At 40.0% G+C, this 24,876-nt stretch overlaps 1 protein-coding gene across 7 annotated transcripts in view; it reads right to left on the reverse strand.

Moving 5' to 3' along the window:
- Positions 1 to 1,227: 1,227 nt before the first annotated feature.
- Positions 1,228 to 24,876, reverse strand: part of atf7ip (activating transcription factor 7 interacting protein) — a 39,830-nt gene continuing 16,181 nt past the window's right edge. For 2 of the 7 annotated variants that reach the window (XM_086157011.1, XM_086157012.1), the window contains exons 2-14: positions 18,739 to 18,784; positions 17,233 to 17,772; positions 16,719 to 17,145; positions 14,213 to 14,391; positions 13,955 to 14,092; positions 13,764 to 13,835; positions 12,790 to 12,941; positions 10,463 to 10,527; positions 8,910 to 9,554; positions 6,309 to 6,410; positions 4,496 to 4,570; positions 2,455 to 2,537; positions 1,228 to 2,138 (exon numbers count right to left, since the gene is read on the reverse strand). In XM_086157011.1, the coding sequence (XP_086013137.1) occupies positions 1,680 to 2,138; positions 2,455 to 2,537; positions 4,496 to 4,570; positions 6,309 to 6,410; positions 8,910 to 9,554; positions 10,463 to 10,527; positions 12,790 to 12,941; positions 13,764 to 13,835; positions 13,955 to 14,092; positions 14,213 to 14,391; positions 16,719 to 17,145; positions 17,233 to 17,766 (2,931 nt within the window). In that variant the 5' untranslated portion in view covers positions 17,767 to 17,772; positions 18,739 to 18,784 and the 3' untranslated portion in view covers positions 1,228 to 1,679. Of the gene's footprint in view, positions 2,139 to 2,454; positions 2,538 to 3,338; positions 3,962 to 4,495; positions 4,571 to 6,308; positions 6,411 to 8,909; positions 9,555 to 10,462; positions 10,528 to 12,789; positions 12,942 to 13,763; positions 13,836 to 13,954; positions 14,093 to 14,212; positions 14,392 to 16,718; positions 17,146 to 17,232; positions 17,773 to 18,738; positions 18,785 to 24,876 lie in introns of those variants that run through there. The other 5 variants (XM_086157015.1, XM_086157013.1, XM_086157009.1 and 2 more) reach the window with 5 other exon arrangements.

Consider the following 24,876-nt stretch of genomic DNA (forward strand, 5'->3'; position numbering starts at 1 on the left):
CAAACATCCTGCGGAGAAAACTCTTTGGGCCGCTTGGATCCGCAGCCTTGTTCTTTTGGTCACAACCCACAGTTCGTGCCCACAGGTGAGGTGAGGGAGGTAGATATATCGGTAAATACAGAGCTTCACCTTTTGGCTCAGCTCCTTCTTCACCTTGATGGACTCGCACAGCCTGTCATTAGGTGGACAGGCAGGATTCCCTGTGGAACATGGCTGAATGCCTTCTCCAGATCCAAAAAACAGACGTAGACTGATTGGGCAAACTCCCATGCGCCTTCAAGGACACTGTTGAGGGCATAGAGCTGTTTCATTGGATCTGATGCTCAACGGCCTGGCGGACCTTCCTCTCCAGCACCCCGAGTAACTTTTCCAGGGAGACTGAGGCATGTGATCCCCCTGTGGTTGGAACACATCCTCTGATCCGCCTTTTTAAAGAGGGGGATCACCACCCTAGTTTGCCAATCCAGGGGCAAATCACCCCACTTTCAACACAATGTTGAAGAGGCATGTCAGCCAGGACAGTCCTACTGTATCCTTAGCCTTAAGGAACCCAGGGCAGAGCTCATCCACCCCTTTGGCCCCACCACCAGGGAGCTTGGCTACCTCGACAACTTCAGCCCAAGAACTAGGAGAGCCCACCCACGAGTCCCCTGCCTCTTGCTTCCTCGTTGAAAAGTGTGTCGTCCGGGATTGAGGCCTTGGAAATATTCATTCCACCAATCCACCTGCATCTTGAGTCAAGATCAGCTGCCAGTCATCCACCTTTAAAGTGTTGATGGTGATGGTGTATGGCGTTACTTACCACCTTACAGCCACAGCTCTGGTCTGCCGCCTGAACAGTGGAAGTAGAGTACACACATTGATTCAATGTCCCCCGACTCCCTTGGGACGTTGAATTGAAGCTCTGCTGGAGGTGGGAGTTAAAACTCTTTCTGACAGGGGACTGTCAGACGTTCCCAACAGACCCAACAAACATCTGTGTTTTTAGAATCTATATACAATTTTGGTGTATATTTTTCCAAAAATAAGCAGATTTTACACATAGGAATAAAAAAAATGTAGCAACTGTAGAAATCAAATAACTTACTTGATAAAACAAAGGTATGCTCATGTCCTTTCACTGGGGGGGACAATCTATAATTCAATGCAATAGAATGGTCAGGTGGAAATTGGAGAAAGCATGTTTTGTTAGATGGAGTTGAGCAACAAACATGGTACAACGAGGCTATAATAAAAGATTTTATTGTGTTTGTCACAAGTCTGGTTGCCAGACAAAACTTACAAAAGTTATCATTCAGTTTCTACCACACATTTATACATTTCTGTGCAATTTTGTGTATACATGGACTGCCCTGTCATCAACTCTGAAGCAGACATTATCTGGTTTTGAATAGCAGGATTCAAGAACATAAATATCTGACTTGGTTCTGAGGAAAACAAAACTCCTTTATATACAAAAGTTGGATGTCACGAAAAAAATACGCTTTATACAGTAATCAGACAAATCCCAACATTTCCTTCTTTAAGTCACAACGTCAGCTGGAAGTCAGGTTCTTTTTGCAGAAACATGGACACGTAACGCTATGCCTACAACATATAATACTCGATATTCTATAACAGAATAAGTAAAATAGATAGTGAATTGTTTAATGCAAATAGCTTTCCTTTTTTTAAACTGTTCAGGTTGAGCTGGAGTTGATGACGTTTGTGCACTGGGGTTCACAGAAGGCGCCGAAACGACCATAGATATCTTTGGCTCGCACGGCAAAATGATATGTAGAACCAGATTGGAACTGGGTCAGGGTACAGGCCATAGGTAGGGGAAGAGCTTTCACCTCTCCAATCTTCTTCCAGTGGTGTTGAGCTGCATTGTTGTTTGAGTTGTCTTGATGGAAGGCATAGAGGTGATAGTTTTCTACAGCAGCGCAGTTCTTATCGGTTTCTGACACACACCAGGACAGCACTATTCCAGTCTGACTCGGCACCAGCTTCAGCTGAGGCTGTTGAGGTGGTGAAGTGTGTTCAGCCTCTGGCGGTAAGCGTGGCGGCACTGGTGCAACCGGGAGAGGGGGCAGGGCCATGTTTGTGCCCCGATTTGAAGATGCAGTGGTTACATTTCGAGACTTCATTGGTGAGTCCTAAGAAAGAAAAAAAGCATTACAAAGAAAAACTCAATCCAGTTGCCATAAAAAGATTCTGCTACGATTCTTGACAGAGCTGTCAAAGACACAAAGAAAAGGTTGCGATCCTCAGAAAGTTGTTATTGCTAGTATGACTAAAAAGATAATTAAACAAGTCTTTCATAGGGTATCAGCATCTAGCATTTTCAAAGATTTTCGATTGACTACATTAGCCCAGCAGTGATCAAAGCATTACACTGCACATTAGTATTAAATATGTAAGATAAAACAAAACAAAACAAAAAAAAATACCCATGCTATTCCAAATTCTTACCAGTGGAGGGCGATGGTGGATCGTCAACTGCGGATTGCCCGATGAGTTCTGACTGCTGAGAGGAGATGACCTTGCACCTGCACCTGACAAGAGAACACCTGAAGGTAGAGCTGTGCAAGTTGCATGCTAAGGAAAACAATCTAACACGACCGGAAGGCGCACCGCATTATAAGGTGCAATATCAATAAACTGGTCTATTTCATACAGAAGGCGCAACGCGTTATAAGGCGCATGATAAAACATACAGAATATAAGGCGAAACAAAACAGTCAGTTTAGTCAAACTTTATTCAACTCATTCACAATAACTCATAATATTGTTCAGTTGTAACAAATACAGAAAATAAACTCACATTTTAAATAATTCGCCTTCCATAAATCCATCAAATTCCTCATCTTCAGTGTCTGAGTTCAACAGATGGGCCATTTTGGTATCAAGCATGCCAGGTTCCCTCTCGTCATTATCCCAGTCAGTCTCGTTGCTGTTACTTGGCTTTTCAGCGGTGATGCCGACTTTCGTGAAAGCTCGAACCACAGTTAGGACAGATAACTTAGCCCAGGCCTCTACAATCCACTGGCAGATAGTGGCATAACTCGCCTAGCACTGCCTCCCTATCTTGGTAAAGGTCTGTTTGCCTTCTGCCATCCAATGCTTCCACGCTGATCGCAATTTAATTATGAACGCCCTGTTGACACCCATAACCAGCGGTTGGGTGTCTTTGGTTAATCCTCCAAGAATGACAGCAAGGTCTGAATGACTTTTCTTCACTTGGTTTTTAACACTATTGGAGAGATGAGCACGCATGGAGTCATTGATCAATAGGGACAGAGATGTGTGGAAAAGAGAAAAGAGTCCGGTCATTACCAGGTAACCGAGAACTACAGTGAAGGGCTGACTTCTTGTGCCCTGTGGTGCGTATAGATATCGTACTAGTCCCTGATTCCTTGACAGTACCATTTACTGGGATGTCAAAAGTAAGGGGAACCTCGTCCATGTTGGTGATGTTGTCTGGCTGGATCTTTTTTTCAGTGATCTTGTTCTTGCAGTCGGTGCGGAAGATGGCAAGCGTTTCTTTGTAATCCTATGGCAGTTGCTGCAAGATGGTAGTTCTTGTGCAGGTGGAGATGACGCCTTTTCATAAAACGGAAACACCAAGAAGGACCTCCTCGAAAGTCATCGATCCTCATGTCGTGCGCTATCGCTGCTGCCTTGAGTCGAATGGAGACTGTAGAGACACTTCTACCCGCTGTTCTCTGCTCAACAACCCACTGTTCAATTTTGTCCTCTAACTGTGGCCATCTCGCTTTGTTCCCTCTGAAACTCTGTTTGGTCTTCTTTACTCGGCGCAGTTCATCTGCCTGCTTCCTCCACTTCCGTACCATTGATTCATTGATGTTGAATTCTTTCGCAGCTGCTCTATTTCCATGATGTACTGCGTGACTGATAGCCTTGAGTTTGAATTCCGCTGCGTAAGCATGTCTCTGAACCGGTGCCATTTTTGGGGGTCCTCATACACACAAATGTACAGTAACATTATGTTGAAGCACAGTACGTACTAGGATTACAAAAAGTGGCGGTGGTAAGTGTGCTACGTACTGTTCTCTGATTGGTTTATCATTGCCAGCAATAGCGGAACAACGTTGTATCCAAGCACTATAAAATTAGTTATCTAATGTTGTCCCTACATTGCAGCCAATATTCAACCAAGGACTGACTTTAATACAACGTCCCTGTGTCAGGTGGGAATGGTCCGACAATTAATCAAGCAGAGCGGCTTCGTCGCTTACCAAAGTCGCACTAAAACACTTTGACAGATTTTTGAGTGCATCGTACCACATAAAATTGGTTCGAGTTCATTAGGCACAAGAATTCATACATAATGCACCGGATTTTTAGGCGCACGGCTGATTTTGAATAAGGATTTTAGTGTGAAAAAATACAGTACACTTTCTAAGCCAAATCACACAACGTTGTGTTTTTTAAATAGCCACTTTCACCTGTGAGAAAACATTTGCATGCATGTTCAAAATAGTGTTCTTACTGTTAGAGATGCTGATTATTGGGTGGGGACGCTGGGATGGTGATGGAGCTGCAACTGCATTCTTCACTCCAGTCACTGGAAATAAGAACATCACAAACCTAAGTGTCCTTTTCTGTTTATTTTTACTATTAAAAGCAAGTGATAAAAGGGGTGATAAATGGAAATTTTCAGTTAAATAGGGTTATTCACTGATCTCCACTGATGTTAAAATCAGACCATTTCAATATCAAATGCTTTAATATATGAGTTTTGCAATGTCTCGATCAACAAAAACATAGTGGCCAATTTTCACTCATGACAGATTTTTACCAGTAGTATAACATAGATGATTAAAGGCTTTATTCACAAGAAACCTGAGGCAAGTCCTACATTTCCATTCAACCTTCATTTGAAAGACAGTAAATAAGATTTTAACGTGAGGTTTGCATCAAAACAAAGCTATGCGACAAATCAATGGTAAAATTACAACACTGACAGAATTATAAAAGTTGAGTTCCTAACAGGTAACAGCAAATACTTGTAACATAGGATTGTCTGGCCACCAAAGAAATAAGGGAAACAGATACTTGTGGGAGTTAAGCTGGGCTTTTCAATTCCCCTCGATGTGTATTATTTGTCTGAATCCCCTGCTTCTCCAGATCGAGTAATATTTGACTGGCTGATTCCAAATATTATCATGGACCTGGATGAATCATTTACAGCTTTCAATACATCCAAAGTTACGATGCCCTGCTCTTGCACCCCACTTTCCCTTGATTCGTCATCAAAATAAACGTGACTTACTTCACCGGCTTCCATCCGAGCAACAGTTAATTTTGTCACCTTTTCATATTTAATTATAACCCTGTGTAAATCTAGTTGTAGCTCACTTAGCATACCTTATTAGTAGATTACTGTGACAGGTCTCTAGCTCCTGACTGCAAACACAGGGGCAACCTTCTTATTGGCTTACTATAAGAATACAGCAAACAAAACCTGCTGAGTCCTGCTTGTACCATAATCACCACCTTACTTTTGGAGAAAAAAAAAAACTGACATCTAAACATGGCAGATAAAAAAGCACAGCACTAACAAAGATTTAAAGTACTTTGTCAGCATTCACTAACATCTACACCTTGTCATGGGCTTGTCTTGGTTATGGAAAAAAGGATCGATAACTAACACGCACTGATAGCTCTCATTGATGAAATCAATCGTACCTTGCAGCAAAGTTATTGCGGTCAAAATCTCTTGTTGAGCCAGCTGGCACAAGCAACAAAGTTATCCCCATCCCTCCTGCCAGTAGCAAAGATTTCTTTAACCTTAAGCCTAATAATTTTGCAGGAGACTCTGAATGCTTTTTGAAATGCAGGCCGCAAGCCTTGGATCCACTTGCACGATTATCTCCAGCTCATTGCTGGTCTTCTTCCTTTCACCGCCACCTATTCTGGCCTGTTTACGGTCTTCTTTGGCGAGACTTTGAATCTCAACTTCAACTTTTCCGCCATTCTCTCACTCTTGGGATCAACCAAGAAAATGTCTTCCAGCTATTTTGTAAGAGTATTGTTCAGCAAATCTGACAAATTCAGGTTGTATCTTTTCCTTTGTGTCGCCATGCTGATCAGCAAATGTGACTTGTCGTTGAATGAAAGTTAAAGAAAATAACAATAAATAGTCTTAAACGGCCTTAATTGACACCGTTCCTGTAATTCTTAAAACACATAGCCAAACCCAACCCTTAAAACTGACTGTGTTTAATCGGCACAAATTAAACTGAAGCTTCAGGGTAAATATGTCAAGTCATAAAGGTTGGGAAAAAACTCCTACGCTTTACCTTGCACATCGTCGTCATCTTCAGTGAGATCGATGACAGAGCCTTTGGGACGTGCCGATGGAGCACTTGCTTTGGAAGGAGTGGATCCTGTGGCTTGGTTGTCTGATGGGGAGAAAAGGAGAGAATGTTTACCTATTTGTAAATGCTAACAATCCATTTTTTGACAACTAAACTGACATTTGCTCAGTATGGTTGATATGAAAAATTATACTATGCCAAATTTAAAGATAGATTACTTGCCAATACTTGTTAGTCTGACTTGCCAACTTCAGTAGTATGATTTACTAAGTGAATGACTGAAACTTTACAAAATCAGTGTTAAAACTAAAATCACATTCTAAATATACAGTAATACCTTGACTTAAAACTTCATTCTGTGACCGCGCTTGTAACTCAATTTGGTCGTTATCAAATTAAATTTCCCGGTTAAACTGAGTGAATTGCTATTAATCCAATCCAGTCCTCACAAGAACCAAAAAAAAATATTGTTGTGAATTTAAATAAGAAAAATGTAGTTTACAAAATGAGAAATAACAAATTAAAAAATAAATACACAACTAAAGAGAATGTGAATAAATAAACTGGTTTCATTAAAGTGTATTTACCTAAAAGATCAGACGAAGACGCTGGCGGAGGTGGAGGAGATCAGTGGAGGAGGTTGGGGGAATTTTTCATTTTGTGCTTTATCGCTTAACTTAACTTACTCACAACACACTTAATGGTACAATTTATTGCTGAATTTAACTTGCACACTCTGGTACACTTTATCGCTAAACTTTAAGGTTAATTTTTTTTTTCCCACAATCATCTCCACTGACGTTTACCTTTTTCACCACACATTCCTTGCTTTCACTTGCAGGGCGATTCAATAAAAATCTGTCCAAGGTGGTTTGTTTCTTCCTCCTTTTCAAAGCGAAGCTAATTTAGCACAAACTTATAACCTGTTTACAACTTTTTCCAGGGTGTTTCTTATTATCTCTCACATTTCCAACATTTCCTTAGCCTCAATTGTTACGATAACCTCCTCCGCCTCAACATGCTTCTTGATAAGGTTGTTAAGGTCTCCTTCATTCACATCCAGGTCCAAGGACTTTCCGAGGGACATGATCTCCTCCACCACTAACACTTCAGATTTGAATCCTTTGAAGACCCTTTTGGACATAACCTCAGGCCACAGCTTCTTCCCTGCAGAGTTTAAGGTCCTCCTTGCACCATACTGCCAGGTCATGTTGATAACTGAGACAGGTCACAATATTGTGTGGTTCTGACCAGGACTGTCTAAGGGAGAAGTTCGTGCTCTCCATTACCTCAAAACAGTGATTAAACAGGTGCTTGGCGAACAGAATTTTGAAATTTGAAATCACTTTCTGGTCCCTAGGCTGCAGGATAGGGGTAGTATTGGTTGGAAGGTAGAGGACCTTGATAAATGAATTTTTCAAGGATGTCGTCTTCAAAGTTTGGTGGGTGGGCGGAAGGGGTAGTGTATTTTCCAAAAGGTACTTCTTGACAGCAGGAGCAAAGACCAGGTTTAGTCACTCGAGAGAGAACTGCCTGGTGACCCATACCTTTGGGTTTGTTATTTTTAAGTTGAGATTTAGTAGCAGCTTAATCTTGCAGTCACCAGTAGCATTTGCAGACAGTGCAACGGTTAACCTATTCTTTATGGGTTTGTGGTTTGGCCCGCTCTTCTCCTCAGCGTTATATGCGTCCTCCTAAACATGTTTTTCCAGAGGAGCCATGCCTCGTCACAGCTGAAGATTTGCTGGGGGATGTATCTTTTGGCTTCTATCAGTTTGACAGAAATTAAAGCTGTCTTCACATCCAAGCTTGCATGCCTGACAACTGAATGCCGATCCTCTTTTTAAAATTATCACACCATCCCCGACTGGCTTTGAATGAGTCTTCTGATGCCTCCCCGGTTGATGTTCCCGCCGTCTGCTCCACCAAAAACCCGTAAATGTCTCGTGCCTTCTCACAGATGATGTTCTCGGTCACGGTATCTCCTGCGAGCTCCTTCTCCGTCAACCAAACTAACAGCAATCTTTCCATCTCTTCATGGACTGAAGTCCGGAGCTTTGAAATTATTGTAACGCCCATAGCTGGCGTTATAGCCTTTATCGACTCCTTCTGCTTCAAAATCGTACATATCGTAGAAGTGGTACGATTGTACAGCCTTGCCAAGTCCACAACACGTACACCTTGCTCATGTGCCTCGATGATTTCTTGCTTTATATCCAAGGACATCATCCTTTTCTTCTTCTTAGCACCTCCCTTGGCACTCACTTTTTGAGGCTCCATGGTTAAAGCTAAGACATTTTCTAAAATAAACAAAATGCGAAAACTAAGCAACAGCGATTCGACAGAGATGCTTGCACAGCAAGATAACCACGTGAACTGAACGCTCGCTGGGCTACCTAGTCGCGGGTGACGTAAACTCCCTCACTCACTCAGATCTCAGCTTGCAGCTCTCATCATAAAACAAGAAAGAAAAAAAATTGGCCAAGCAACAGCTTGTATCTTGGAAAATTAATAAGTCGATTCACCGATAAGTCAAGGTATCACTGTACTAAAAACAGAACTTAAAAATGACAAAGCACCCACCTGTCTTTGATGTCAGAGATGTCCCTTGCGGTGGTCCAGGAGCAGTCGAACCCGTTGCCGCTGGTCCAGCATTTGCCGATGTGGAGGCTGAAGACATAGCTCCAGCTACAGACACGGACTGAGCCTGTGTTCTGGCTGTGGTCACAGAGACGCCGGCGTTTGGGGTAGTTATGCCCCCTGCACCTCCTTGGTATACGGCTCGGGCGAGGGATATCTGAGCTGAGGGCAACTGGCCAGTGGGGGCTTGGAGCGCTGGAACTGTGGCAGGAGTTGGGGCAGAGGAAACCGCAGTAGTGGTAGCAGAAGCAGGCTTGATAATAAAAGTGGCAGTTGAAGCAGTGGTTTTGGCCTTGTTGAGCGACCCGGCCGCAGACAAAGATGAAACGGGAATGTTGACCAGTGTTCCTGTCTGGCCATTGGCCATTGATAAAGGCAGCTGTATGAGAAGGGGCTGGCCAGTAGCCACCATGCCACTACCGGGTGCTGTCTTCAGCAACAGTGTGCCAGTGGGACTCTGAGTTGTGATGCCTGTCGCCAAGGTAGAGGCAGCATTGGACGTGGAGGTGATGAGCTGGAGAATAGGGGCTTGTGGAACGATGGCTGCAGAGGTGGATGTTGGAGTTGGTACAGGTTGGGCAGAATTTGCTGGGGGGAAAAAAAAAAAAAAAAGGATAAATGGTTCACACAAGGATAGCCACCTGTTCATAATGAGATTTTCAAAATTATTTCACTGAACCTTTTATAATCTACCAAACATGATAACTCAAAGTGTTTATTTTTTTATGTGCCGCATCAATTTCTTGTTGCTATCTTATGTAATATCACAAAAAAGCAACACTGGTAACATTTGGGGGCAGCATGGCACAGAAGGTAGAGTAATCATCTTTGGAGCCTGGTTCGATTCCCAGCTCCTCCCAGTGTGTCGAAGTGTTGTTGCAAGTCTTGTTGTTGCAAGACACTGAACCCCTAGCTGCTCCCCTGGTGCTGATGGACAGCAGTCTACTGCTCATGGTTCGTCCATGATGGGTTGCAGAGAATGAATTTCCCGTTGTGGGGAAATTCATTCCCCGCGAGGGATTAATAAAGGATTAACATACATTAGTCTTTCATTCTCTCTCCCAATTTGCTTGTCATGTGGATTTTTGACAATAATGTACAATAAAAAAAATCCAAAAATGCCCAAAAAACAATCAAAATCATTCCAATATTGATTGGGCAAGAAACACAATAAAAGATAAAGCTGTTCTGACATGGGGACCAAATGCACTTGCTTGCTAACAATACAAAGAGATAGGATTAGCAATACGTTTGAAATTTTGATGTTATTGATAAAACCCCAAGCCAAGAGACAAATGCTTTGGATTTTTTAAAAGCAAAAGCTCAGCAGTCTTACCTCGCTAGTCTGTCTGTGGCATTCAGCCAGCTCAGCTGTTACTGTACAGATAGTTTTGTTTTGTTTTTTTTGAGAGTGCAAACAAATACACAAACTGTTTCTTCTTGTTAGGAAGGGTCTCTGCACACCATTTTTACCATTATAACATGCTTCTACTCACCAGCTGTACTAGATGAGGAAACAACTGTTGGAGTCTGCCTTACTTCCATAGAAGTCCGGGCTTGCCTGTTTAGAAAGATTGCTTATGCTTAGGGTTGTTAAATTTTATAGCAGTTTATGTCAGGGAGACAAATTTATGTTAAGGTTCAGAACTCTCATTTATTTTATTTAATACAGTGAACTTTCAACAACTCGTGGGAAGATATAACTTCATAACTGAAGTACATATCTGAGTTCTTATAGCATTTATAAGCAAATACAGATTAAAGGTTCATCGTGAGGTGCCAATTCAACATTTTGTGCATCAATCATCACGGATAAGTCTTGCTTTCAATGTGAAGTTCATTTCATGAACACTGATGAGACTAAATTCAATGACAGTAATATTTACACAAGTGCTATGTCATGACAAATAATGACAATTGTCCCAGTATGCTTCTGTTGTTGAATCATACTCTCGAAAGAATTCAGCTCTTCTCTTTACTCGCAGTATTTCATTAATAACATCACGGATCTCTCTCCAGCTGTCGCATGACAGTTCTGGGAATCTGCGCTCAATATACATCCTCATTGTCCTCCTTAAATTTAGGGGCAGTGCCTCCTTTCCTAGTAATCCAACATAGTTGACCTTTGCAACCCAGTCACAGTAGATGTTATATGGGACTAAGTAGCGGAATATGTAAGAGGCATAGCGGTCAGGCCTGGCAACCCCTGAGCTTTTCTTGCAGTTGTGGTACAGCACTTTCTCCAAATGGGAAGTGATGGTGCGTAGTTTGACATCCGCTTTGCAATTTCCTTCACTGTATTCTGCCAGCTTCCTTGCCATGGTCATGTTACGTAACATTTGTTTGTCCTTTTCCTCCATTTCATCTTCTTCTTCTTCTGCTTCTGCTTCTTCTTCTTCTTCTTCTTGCTTCTTCTTCAAAGAGATAGCAGGAGTCTTTCCATCAGAGGGCGCCACTCTCGCTTTGGGCACCTCAGGCTGCGGCTCTACTGTCTGCCGACGGAGCACGCTGTTGGGAGGAGAGGTGCAGTTTTAACTACACTCTGCACTGCCTGAGGAAATGCTCAGGCTTCACATTGTAGAACGTCACAAGACTCAGGACCTGGACCCATGCTGGGTTACATTGCAGGTGCAAAAACACAGGATGTGTTCTCATTTATTCCAGACCATTAAGAATGATTTGGAGTTTAAGAGTTTTTAAACAGCTGATCCTGACAAACCGAACAAGGGACATGGAATCTCGGTTTCCAAAAAGTAAGGATTTGGAGGATGTAAGGATTCTTTATGCTGTCAAGTTTGAAACTGAGCCTCTTAACTTACAGATAGCAACCCGGGACAATGTCAACTATTCATGTGAACTGCTCCTTGTGTTGTACTAGCTGCAGTCCGGTATTGTCACGTTCATACAAATATTAACACAAAATATCAGAGCACAGTCTGCTGTATGATGAAAAGATATGAAAACAAAAAACAAAAAAAAAAAAAAACAAACAAACATGCTTATACATCTCTGAAGTAAAGCTTAATAAGTTGTGTATCAATTAAAACAACGAAAAGGTGCGGACAATGTGAAGTTGCAGAACACAACAAACTACTACCATGACAAATAAGAAAGCCAAGCTAAACTTAAAACATTGCGAGTGTGACAGTTCTCCAAAGTTTTACATCATATCTCTTTATTGTTGAAGCTAACCCAAGCATTTTTTGTTATTTCTACACATAATTATATACTGACCTGTGACAAAAACTGAAGTCTGTTGACATGTACCATTACATCCCTATAAATTACATCCCAATCAGGGATAGAATAATGACACCCAGTTGATATGGTGGAGTTCCCCCTTTTGCCACCAAGCAGGTATAGCCAGTGAGACATGGACCCCACAAAAACTCTGAAGGTGATCTGTAATATCTGTGAAATTAGCATCTGATCCCTTCAGTCCTGAAAGTCGCAAGTTAAGGGTACCATGGATCACTTCCTTATTAAGCACATTTCTGGGGAATTTAAAGGCTTGAACTTGTCATGGGGTTCCTGGAACTTGTTTCTGGTTAATTTTTTTTGTGTTTCTATGGCAACAACAACTGAAACCAGAATGGGGCTACAGTTGTGGAGATGCCCTGTTCCCTTTTGGCTCTGATAAAAAAAAATCACTGATATCCTCACGCTTGTCCATTTTTGAAGTCAAATACATCAAATTGAGAAACAAAAATTTGTTCACTGGCTCCCCTATATATCCTAACAACTGGCCTGCCAGTGGTCATAATGTTATAGCTAACTTTTTTATCCTGAGATGAAAGAATGTATTCCATGCTTGGACACTTACCGTTGAGCTGGAGAGTTGTTCACAACACTTGAAGTCTTGACTGCAGTCGCAGCACTTGCAGCAGTGGCAGCAGTACCAGCAACAGCAACACCGGCAGCACTGGCAGCACTGGAAGCACTGGCAGCACTGGCAGCACTGGCAGCAAGGGCCTGCTGGAATCAAGACAGTATACTGTGAGACCAGGGTTTGGCAAATTTTACCACTCAAAGAGCTATTTGGTTTCCCCACAGTAAAGAAGACACCGGGAGCCACAAAACCTTTTTGAAATTTAAAAATGAATTAACATGGCTATAACGTTATACGGTATATTTCCTTTATGCCATGTATCCAAATGCACTGTGGACAGCAAAGTAGGTGTTTCACTGCACAGGAAACATGTTTGTACACTGTTCATGTGAAAATAAACGCTTTGAATGTATAAACAAAATGTGTTGCAATTAACAACTGCAGAGAAAATGAAGTTACATTTCTGCATGCGACAAAAATTTTGAACTCTGCAAAAATGACTTAATTGAATGAATTGATTGTTACTTTTAAGAAAAAATATTAACATCTATTTGAGTCCTTCTTGTGTTTATGAAAAAAGTAAAAAAAGCGAAACACAAATTATCCACCGGCAGCAAACCAAAAATGCCGTCCTCACTCTGTGTTGTCAGCCTTTTACTGCCGCATGCAGTCATTTATTGGGAGCAACAAAAACATTTTAACACATTTTATTTAGATGTTACAAGATCACCATAATCTTCAAATTTAAAACCACATTTTAAAAAATGAATAAACTAAAACAAAATCCATATTATTTAAATACTCAATTACTTTCAAAATCCAAAGGAAGCCGCATCAGATGGATCAAAGAGCCGCCTGCGGTTGGAGGGTCACGGGTTGCGGACCCATGTCGGACCATTTCCAAAGGACATCAAGAATACTTGATCCATATACTTTAGAAACATTAAACATCAAAACACATTTCTTACCTCCTGTTTCCTTTTGTTTTCGGATGCTTGATTGGCCTCTCCAAACTTTTTAGCTAGCCGGGCTATCTTGGCCTACAAAAATGGTGGAAATGGTGTCACTTAAATTCATCCCACTCGTTTGGAGAAGTGAATCTGACAATGCTGCATAGATTCTTGAAAAAAGGTTTTTGTGCTAAAAATCTTATACTTACTTGGAGTGTATTAATAGCTGACTGGTGTTTAGTGGCACAATCAATCTTGTCAACTCTACCCTTTAACTCTTGGAAATGTTTCTCAAAAATGGTCAGCTCCAGGACCCTCAACCGTTCTTCAACTAGCTGCTGTACAATCTGAAAAAGAAAAAAAAATCATATATGGGGGTTAATATAAATCAAATTATTCAAATATAGTATGTGTTTGGCCACCTCAGATATTTGAGGAAAAGTGCAGCAGTACTGCTGTAAACAAACCTTTTCAAGTTTGTGGTGGCTGCCAGCTTTTGCAGTAATTTTAAGTTCCAGTTGTGCCTCCAGCTCTTCACGCTCCACCTTGGATCTCTTCACCTCTCTTTTCACAGACTGTCCATCTTTTTCATAACCCTCTGAAAAAGTTCGCTTGATTCCTGAGGCTATGCTCCTCTCTTCTTGCACTATTTTGAGAAAACAAGACAGTTACTGGCCAAATCACAAATCATTAATCAGTCAGAGTTATTATTACAGTGATTTCTGTCTACCCCTCCTTGGTCAGCTGCTGCAGTACCAAATAGATTTTAACACAACATGGGTGGCGTTGATGGACTTGCTTACTGAATCAGAGACTACAGGCCACTAACATCATAGACATATACTGAAAATTAGCTATGTTTTGTGTAGGAAAGAAAAATTAAAATTGATCTAAAAAAATATCCAAAAATGTATAGTCAATTTCTTTAGTTTCTTTGAAACACAACTTGCAATGCATTTACTGACCGCAATTAATCATTTCTCTGTGGCTGAATACATATTCAGCAGTTTGTTCAAATATCTGTCTATTATTCACCACCACAAAGGACTTGTGTCCAGTGTCTGTGTGTTTCGCTTTAGTGCTGGGTCCTAAAACATATGACAACATATTTACATTGATACTATCAGCTCCTCTCTGAATTTCCCTCAAGAATTTCCTCCTCTATTGCAAATATGCATTCATTATCTACTGCTTATCCTGCACTTTTGGTAGCAGGGAAGCTGGAAGCTATCTCAATTGTCATTGGGCGAGAGGTGGGGTACACCAGTTGCCAGTCAATAACAGCACATATAGACATAACGAGCACATGTAGATATAAAACCTCTCATTCACAGATTGGGGCAATTTTCTCCCCTGTGAGAATTGATCCACTGCGCCACCATGCCACCCTGGCAACAGTCATACATTCACAAAAATGATAAAAAGCACAATATTGAGACCAAAAATAAAGCTTCTTCTCCATTTCATGTCAGGATTTGTTGGAATACTTTCTTGTAACGTGCATGACATGATGCATCTTTTCCTGTGTGATTAATAATTGGCTCATCTTACATCTTTAAGCTCGTAACAAAGTTGACAAGTCCATACTTGGCTAATATAAAGAACCTTTTTTGGTAGGTGGTTGGGTTTAATAAAAATGCTCTCATCTCAGCAGGGAAAATGGTTACAAAATGAGTTATGACCAGGGAGAAACCATGTGATTAATTGGTTTCACGAAGAATTTGAAATTGAAAGAAAAAGATATTTTGTAGGAGGGTGTATCTGCAAGGATGTTGACATAGGTTGTTGGACATCAAGTTTCAGGTCCGGTTAAAGAGGTAAACACATTAAGGCTGAAATTATAAACCTAAGAGACAAATATTTGGAGATTTACCTCTTTTATTTTCAGATTTTTCAGCGTTTACCCAATCAGTCATGTTCTAACATATTGGTGCATTTTTTTTTAAAGAAATTTGATTGAATATATACCAAAAAAAAACTGGATGATGTGTAAGAACAGACTTAATTGCGAATACTTAATGCAGAGTGCTGCACATCTTCAAGTTGGGAGGAACACAGGAGAATTTGTGAGAGTGTTATATCACAACACGGAGAAGACGCACATGTATTCCTTAAATATGAAAGTATTTACTTGCTTTTTAAAAATGGTCAAACAAGAGTGTGTTTTATGCACAAAAAATGCAAGAACACCCATTTTGATCATTTGTATGCAGTTGATTTGACTAATTTTCTTTCTTAAGATGCCCTGCCATATTCATGATCACTTTATCAACTTTCCATATTTGCATTACAATATACCCCAAGCAATTTGCTAGCCTAATACCTGACATATTAAGATATTTGTCTGCACACAAGGCATTGCATACTATTGGGTCCATATAAGACTATTGGGCACAGGTCAGATTGGATACGCGTTAAATTTGTTATAAACATATACATGGTCAATGTCTGTGGAATCTCAGTTTGAGGCTTGAGAGTTGATAATATTGTGTTTACTTCTTTTTTTCACTTTTTTCTCCCTTTATATGTCAGCCCATGTTTTAATGACTTCATTTAATTATACATGATGGTGTTATACAATACATTGCAAGTCATGTCAATTGTGGCACAATTCCAATATTTGCAGATTACTCGATCAAGCACAATTTTAATGGTTTCGAATAAAAGGCAGTATTTTTTGTAGACTTTTGTTGGGACTATGCTCTCTATAGCAAAGAAACCAGGCAAAGAAATATTTTTCAAATATCTAAAAATAACTCATCATGCCAAAAACCATTAAATCATACAAATCTAAGTACTTGAGTACTTAAGTCATTGCCATGAACCCAAATATTCCAGTAGCCTTCCCATTAAGATGTTGTTTGTAAATAGAGCAAGAGATCAGGATATAAAGTTTACTGAATGTCTAGCGTTTCAAGTTTTCCTTTGGATTGTGGTAGATATCATATAGTAATTACTTTTAACATCTCATACCTGTGTTAGATGGTGGAGTGGATGATGGGCGAGATGGCTTCGCTGGTTGTCCAACTTCAGTTTTTTCCTTTTTGGTCTTCAGTGATTTACCCTCCATTGTTTCAGCCACAAGTGAACCTTTCTTGGAATCTCGGTCAGTCTTTTCTTTACTCGCCTCTGCAACGTTTCCCTTCCCTTGTTTTTCATCAAATGAAGAGGGACAAGGAGGAGAGGAATCAGAAGATGTAGGTTTGGGGGAAGAACACTTTTCATCTTCGGTTTTGGCCGTTGAAGCCTCTTGGTCATTGGCCTTTGTACTATCACTGTTTGTTTCCATTGGTTCTGAATCATCAGATACTTGAGGCGGCGCAGGTGAACTTGGAAGAGAACCTTTTAAAGACTCTTTGGCCGAATCCACCGCTGGGTCCTTTGGTGTGGTCTGGTCCTCCTGAAGAAAGGAATAATCAATATGTTGAAGTGAAAATTTTTGATACTATTCGAGGTACGGAAATTGTTTCCTAATAGATTTACATACCTCTTCTTTTTCAACCTCTTGGATCACCCTTTTTTCTTTTTCTTGCTCTTTATTGGATCCTGTTGATGCTGGTGTGGGGGAAACTTTGGACAACGATGAGGAAGATCCTCTCTTTCCCTCATCTTCCTCCCCCTCCTCCTCCATGCTTTTAAGTTCAAAGGTATGAGAGAGGAATGGTGACATAGGTGATGCAGAAGATTCTTCTTTATCTTTAGGACTTTGTGAAGATCCAGGAGAAGGGGATAAATTAAGGGACAAGAAAGGAGCAGGAGAGCTGAGAGAGGTAAGAGAAGCAGGCGACACTGCAACGGGTGAATTTGGGTCCAAGTTGCTGTTTTGTTCATTGTCTATAGCCTTTTCTCCATCCTCTTTGTGGATACCATTCATTAAAGGTGGCGGAGATGGTTCTGACCCTCCAGGAGCAGCTGTCAGCAGAGTGGTGTGAAGAGATTCCAACTGCTGCCGATCACTGATCTTCATGGTTTTCCTAGCACGGAAAATTTTCTTCTTCTCCTCTGTCACAACAACTTCCATTTCTGCCTGTGGAGTGTAGTGGAGGGATTACATTAAAAAACAGAAATTATGAGCTCTGTGAGTCTGGGAAAGATTTACAGATCTAAAGTAGTGCCTCAAGTAATGGCGATACTGTTTCTCCTTTGGAGTCTCTTCTTTTTTACAAAACCCTCCATGTTAGATCCATACTTGCAGCTTTTATGGGGAAACACTAGAGGTCACTCTAGAGCCCTGTGGATTTAATGTTTGTTCTTTTCCAGAAGGTTCTCTCAGAGCTCTGCATTCCAAACGGTTCCGATAGCCTCGTTTTTTACAAATTTGTCACAAAGCTGTTCTCTCGGACTACCTGATCAAATCTAAAGCATCCATCCTATGGCATTTGCCAATAGTTAAAATTCAATCTAAGAATACCAAAAAAATCAGTTTATAAGTCAGACAGGCTTCACCGCTCATAAAAATCCCTTTTATTTTGAAAAAACAAAATATATATACATACATATAACTTACCGATTTTATATTTGCATTAAGCGATAAGAGGAAACAGAAACGACATTGGCGTTAACGACAGTAGCAACGCAACCCTTCTACCCTCCCCCCACATTCCGATTGGTTCAACCCTCAACGAATGAGCGAGAGCAAACTGAGGCCCTGTTGGCAGCAGTCGAGAGGTTATGCAAAACATGCAGGATTTCTCGTATATTTTTTAGCGTTGTTAACAACTGAATTATTTTGTGGCTAGTTGCTACAATTCAGCTTTTTTTTAATGTACAGCCAGTTAATGTTCAAATACTGAAAGCATCTGGAGATTTACGCTGGTATGCAAGTGTACAAGTAAAATTACACATGCATGAAAACTATGTACAAAAGGACAGTGAGATTAAAAGAAGCATAATTCTCAGTTTACATGCATTAGCAAAATGGTACTGACATCATGATGACATTGTTTCAGAAAGGGTGCTGCGCATATACAAAACAAACTCTGCAAGAACACACCTTCAAGCCCAAAGGTTCCTTGTCATGGATTTTCCGCAGTTCTCACCTAAAAGAAGAATAGAAGTCCGCTTTTTAAAAACAATAAAACAACAAACACAACAAAAACAACGATCTTAGACCAGGACAAGATGAACTTCATTTGAAATCCCCAGGTAATACATTCAAAAACTTTGAATTTCTAAATATAGATTTCCTTCTATAGCTACTTTCTCCATCCAGCTGATAACCGCATCAGTAGATTAATACAAAATTTGTGACAATTTTACAGCTTAAATTACAACAGTAATCAAAATACATTGTTTGAGATATCTCAAACAATGGCATTATATATGGGGAAAAAATGTGAAGGGTTAAGATAAATTTTTTGTTACGACTGGAGTTTGAGCAATATGTACATTCAATTATATTTTCTTGTTTTCTTTTCTTTTTTTGTTGTTTTTGTTTTGTTTGACAAAGGTAAACAAGTAATGTTGCCAGGATTTCTATTCTTCTAGGGGAAGAGCCAAAATGTGCGTAGCAGTCACCACTAAGGTTTGTTTGCTTGTTTTGAATCATCTAAAAAGTGCCTGTACAAATCTAATCATATTACAACACATACTTAAGTAAGCACAGGACAAAATAAAGAATTAAAACATGCATCGGTTTTGCACTATGAAGCTGGTTAGCTTTGGCCACCAAGAGGGAAGCTGACAGTCTCCTGAAAATGTCTTCTCCAAACTGTTCGATTTTCACTTTGTTTGCATTTTTCAACACTTCAGCCTACCACTTACATGGGAACATTTTGACATTCAGTAAACTGGAACCAGAATAAACTTAACTAAATGAAATATATGAGACCAGTGTCTCGCAAAAGGTACTCCTCTGAGCTTTTATATTCTGCAGTTGCTCTCAACTCCCATCTTACTAAGATGATGCATAAAATGTAACCCAATAATGCTACATACAAAAAAAACACAGAAAAAAAAAATCTAGAGCGGTCTGCATTGTGAGAACGATCACTGGTTCACTTCACATTCCAATGTTCTTGCACACTGCGCAGTGCACAATATCCCCCTCCCCCATCCTACGGCTTCATTTACTGCGCCTGGATCCAGTGTAGGTTCTCAAAATGGCCGTCAGCTCTTCTGTGTGCTGCCAGCCCATGCTCTCAGTAGCTAGCTCAAGGGGGCCCTATTTAGCATATCGGCTCGCAGTGCAGACCCTTCTCGATAAGAATTTTAAGTTGGGCTGAAGATTTCACCAAGGTTGCAAAGTAAAAAAGGGGTTGATCGCTTGAATTCTGGTAAACTAGAAATCTCCATCAAAGCATAACATTTGGCACAAAACGTACATAAGGAAATTATTCCACATGTATCTTAAACTATCAGTGGTGACTTCAGCAAATTGTCCAGAGTCAAATCTATCTTCACCTTCATCTGCTGTTCATTTTATGTTAAATAATAATGCATAAACTAGGTGTGGCATTAGCAGACAACTCAGGCCATCATAAAACCCGTACAATTTCAAGAGCCATCCTGATCTGTGCTGATTTAGGAGTGTGAGATTGGATTTACATAGGGAAAAAGGACAAATATAGCGATGAATTTGAAAATATTTTTTTCAGTCAAAAATCCATGACCTGAGGCAAGAGAATGTCCTTGGAGTCTTTGAACATAACAGATTGAGTTCTAGCATCCCTTTCAAAGTGGACATTATAATGGTTGATGTTGCGCACATGATGGTACAGACAGTAACCAAGAAGCCACATGCTTGTACCTCTTAAATGTATCCTATTGCATGAAGAAGCTTTTTCTTACAGACCGCACGCTAACTCAGTCCAGAATTAGCCAGAAAACAAAACACCATTAAAACGTTCCGGAAAACATCCCTTACGATCTCCTCACTTCCAAATGTAGCAAAAAGTCAATGCTAGCTCCATCTCAACAATTACACTCACTTGCAGGAGAAGTCGGGTTCGAAAGTGGTAAGTTATGATTTTCATCCTTTAAATGTTTCATGATACTTGTGAATATATTTATATTGAACTGAAATAAGGTTTAATTGTTGCACTGATATCTTATAAGTCCCACATGCTAGACAATAAAGTGATATGCTGGACTGAACTGAATATGGTGAATTTTCAAATTCTTTTTCGACACTTAGGGACTTGTGGAAGGAGGCACACGAGAAGAAGCACACTAGGGAAGTGTGCAAATTGTTTGGCTGGCATATTACCAAAAGCCATCCTTGAAATCACATGAAAAATAAGCAATCAAAAAATTAGCAGATTTACATGTACAATTATTTAAAAACTAAGAATTCTCAACCTTTAGCAGGGTGTGGGGGACTGAGGCCTTCCATGTATTGTGCAGACCAAGATGTGAGAGCAGGGAATGGCCGATGGGGCGGAAGAGAAACGTCTAAGAAAGGAGGAGCTCCATTAGGACTAGACTACCTTGTTCATTGCAGGGGTGTGTCCTATGATAGGATGTGTGGTTAAAAGTATGCAACAGTTTAATTCCATGTATATGTTGATTTCCTTCTAAAAAGTTAGCATTGAAAAGGTGAAATCTGTCAAAGTGAAAAGAAATGGCAAACAACATAAAATATTAGTTTCTCATCACACATATGTAATTTTGTTCATCTGAACAATAGTACAATAATGCTCATCTGAAGACAGAGATCAAATAGTATATATTAGCATATGGTATTTTAAGGTGATTTTTGCTATCATCCCCTAGCTAGCAACGAACAGGGAGAGGGAGAGGTAAACCGCACAGACAGTTGCTTAGCAACACCCTTCCCCCCGGTCTAGCACAAACTAGTTCACAGTATGGCAATCAACAGCCAGCATGGACTAAACCATTCTGCCAAGGAGCAGGGGAAGACTTGTCCTTTAGAAATATTTTAATATTAGATGAGGGAAAATCAAAATCAAACGGCAGCACACGTCCAGACACCAATATGAAGAAGTCCTCCACTGTATTTTTAAGTAATTCACCATGACTTGTCAGTTTACTAAAGCCATAGAATCTTGAACTGCGTTCTATAGCTGAAAAAGTAACATTTACAGCCATAGGCATAAATGTGAATAAACCTTTTGGTCCAAGAAAAACAGCCCCATATGAGTCTTTCACATATTGTATCCTTGCAGCTTGACTACATTAAGTGCTCATTGGAATCACTATCTGCAATAAACTAAGGAGCCCCGACCATTAAGCTAAATAGTGAGGTAGCCTTGTCCTGTTCCAATTCCTCTGCTTGTTTTGACCACAGTGGAAAAGTAGGGGCCTTATTTAAGACTGCTGTAAAATTAGCTTACATGTTACACTTTGAAGGGTCAGGCTGGGCATGATTTTCCAGTAGACTAAAAATGAACTGGGTTATCCTGGTTATATTTGATTGTTCATTGGTTTAAGCACACATCAGCTAAATTGCCCTGAGAATTCATGAACATACTTGCTCATATATTTTTGCATCCTAAACACAAATTTTTTTTAATCACTTATACCATTTTGACTTGATCATTCTTTGTGGTTTTCTAACCTGACGTGCTTGTTAGCTAGGCTTTTTTCAAACAGCATGGGAAAACCTCTTCCATCTCCTTTCAAGGTGAAATTTTCACACACCTGCCTCCACTTGTCTATGAAATGTTTCTCAGTAAAGAAAGTGATTAGATCAGACTAATATTTTGAAGAATGCCAGACAGAAAAGGTTAAAATGCATATAAAAATTTAATTTTATAGGATATCCTATATTGTACAGGCAGGCTTGTTTTTTTTCCTAAAGAAAAAAACACTACAATTAATTGCAAGAAAAGAGATGACGATAATTGTGGATAATAAATCTTTGACTCTTGACAAAGGTTTTTTTTTTTTCCTCTTAAGAGGTCATACAAAGAACAGAACGCTGATCAAAGTACCACGTGGCCACAAGACCAGACGGAAGATGAAGGGCAAATGGGAGGAGCTTTTTTCAGACGATTCCATTCACTGTAAAGAGGGTCCTTCACAACTCTGCAAAATGAACTATCAAAATACCTCATAGAAATTGTAAATAAATAATCTAACAGAAAAAAACATATGAAGCATAAAAATGAGAGATCAGTTCTTCATTGACTTTAATCAAGAAATTAGCTAGCAGTACGCGGCCAGCTTCACGCCCAACACACTCGACCAATAAGCAGATGCAACTTCCCTTCACTGTCTCTCCATTGCTTGCTCGCACACACACACACACACACACACACACACACACACACACACACACACACACACACACACACACACACACACACACACACACACACACAAATACACACACACACACAAGCTAGAGTCGCCTTTCCTTATCACACATGGACTGGACCATTTGGATGGTGTGATATTGTGGGGGTCGGTCATTTAGAAGAAAAAGAAATGAAGATTTGAATAAATCAAACCGTCAAAGTACATTTGCAAATTTTCCAAAATTGACAAAAGAGATTGAGTATATTTTTACTAAAAAAGTGATTGGTACAGGAAGATTTCAAAAGCTGAAACTTAGTTGTTTCTACAGATAGATCATGACAGAGGACATGCCAAATAAATGTTTTGCAAAGATGTTTTGCGTTAGTATGATTGCGATACCAAAAACAGAGTTGATAATATATTTGATTAAAAACTGAGACAAACATTCTTGAGAAGAAACTATTAACACAGAAACAGTGCTTTTTAGCCATACTCTAATGCTAGCCGAGTAAAGCAAGAAATTTGATCACAGACTGAAACACTAGGCAGCCTCCATGTCCCCAGCCTCTTGCACAGCACTGAGGGCTTTTGTTGAACGGACTGAACCATTCCAACAGAGGGGTGGCCTGACACTCATGAGAAACAAAGAACCTGTACTTAAAAATAAACTAAATACATAAAAATCTGAAACAATATACTAAATTTAGTTCTACTCTCTTTGAAGTCAAAATTCCTGACAAATTAGTTTTCAAAATCCTAGTACAGCACCAAACAAAAAATTGCATTTTCAAAGAGTGGAGGACAGAAATATAGTTTATGATGACAATTAATGTGTATTCCCTTTCTTTTTTCTCAGCAAAACCCGTGTTGTGAGAGAAAATAAAAGCTCTGTGTGCGTTCTTTGCCCATCCCCCCCTTTCTGTTTCTGCAGACACACAAAATGGCCACCAGCGCTGCTGCGAGCAGCATGCTGAGCACAGGCATGAGCAGATCCTTTAACAAACCCCGCCTACAAACCAGAATAAACAAGTACAGTCTATCTCCAGAAATCTCCTTACTCATGAAGAAAAACTGAATTGCATTCAATTTGTTACCAATGTTGTTCCTAAATGTAATCATAAAGTTATGTTAATCAGTATGCATATTCAATTTTTGGTTTTAAGAGACAACATGTTGTGTTGTGTTTTTCAAAACAGCAAGCTATAGGGCGTTAAAGGAAGTATGAAAAATTAGCTTAATGTCTTCCTCTAACAGTTTGAGGTGAATTGTTCAATATTTAATCAGCTTGCTTCAAGATAACTGGGTCCACAAACAATGGCTAAATAACTGTTTCGAACTTTCCCTTCTGAGTAGTACCACAAAGGCCTTTAAACAACATGCCAGCTACGGTCAACATTCTGTCATGCTACTCATTTTGTAAAAATACACATACACAAAAATATATCTTTAAACTATACCATGCCTCTCAGTTATCTTAAGTCTCTAGATGGATGTAGAGCCAGAGAGATAGATGGGCATTAAAAGGGAATAAAGGTATCTGCCAGTGAGAGCAGAGTCTGCATTCCAACATTACTGCACATGGTGCGCAGTCTTCCCCTCCCTATCCTCTGCATCTGGATTCAGTGAAACTTAAAATGGCCACCTGGTCTGCTCTGCACAGCCGCACTGAGTCCTCTTAGCTGAGCATATTGTATTATCTAGTAACACATTTCTGAAACTAATCGTACGTAGAGGCAAAAACAAGATACATAACGTAGGTAGCATTTTTATTAGGATGGTTCTGGTGAGATTTTAGTAGTGTAGAAGAACTGAAAAAAATCCTCAAATTTGATTACTTTGGATTCTCAAAGTCCGAAGTCTTCATATTTATGTGTACTACTCAGTTATTCAAAAAAGAAAGCCTGAAAAAGGATCACTGTGATACAGGAAT

Source organism: Fistularia commersonii, chromosome 12, assembly GCF_037954325.1.
Source record: "Fistularia commersonii isolate RoL2024-O1a breed Wild chromosome 12, RoL_Fcom_v1.0, whole genome shotgun sequence".
Lineage (NCBI taxonomy): Eukaryota > Metazoa > Chordata > Actinopteri > Syngnathiformes > Fistulariidae > Fistularia > Fistularia commersonii.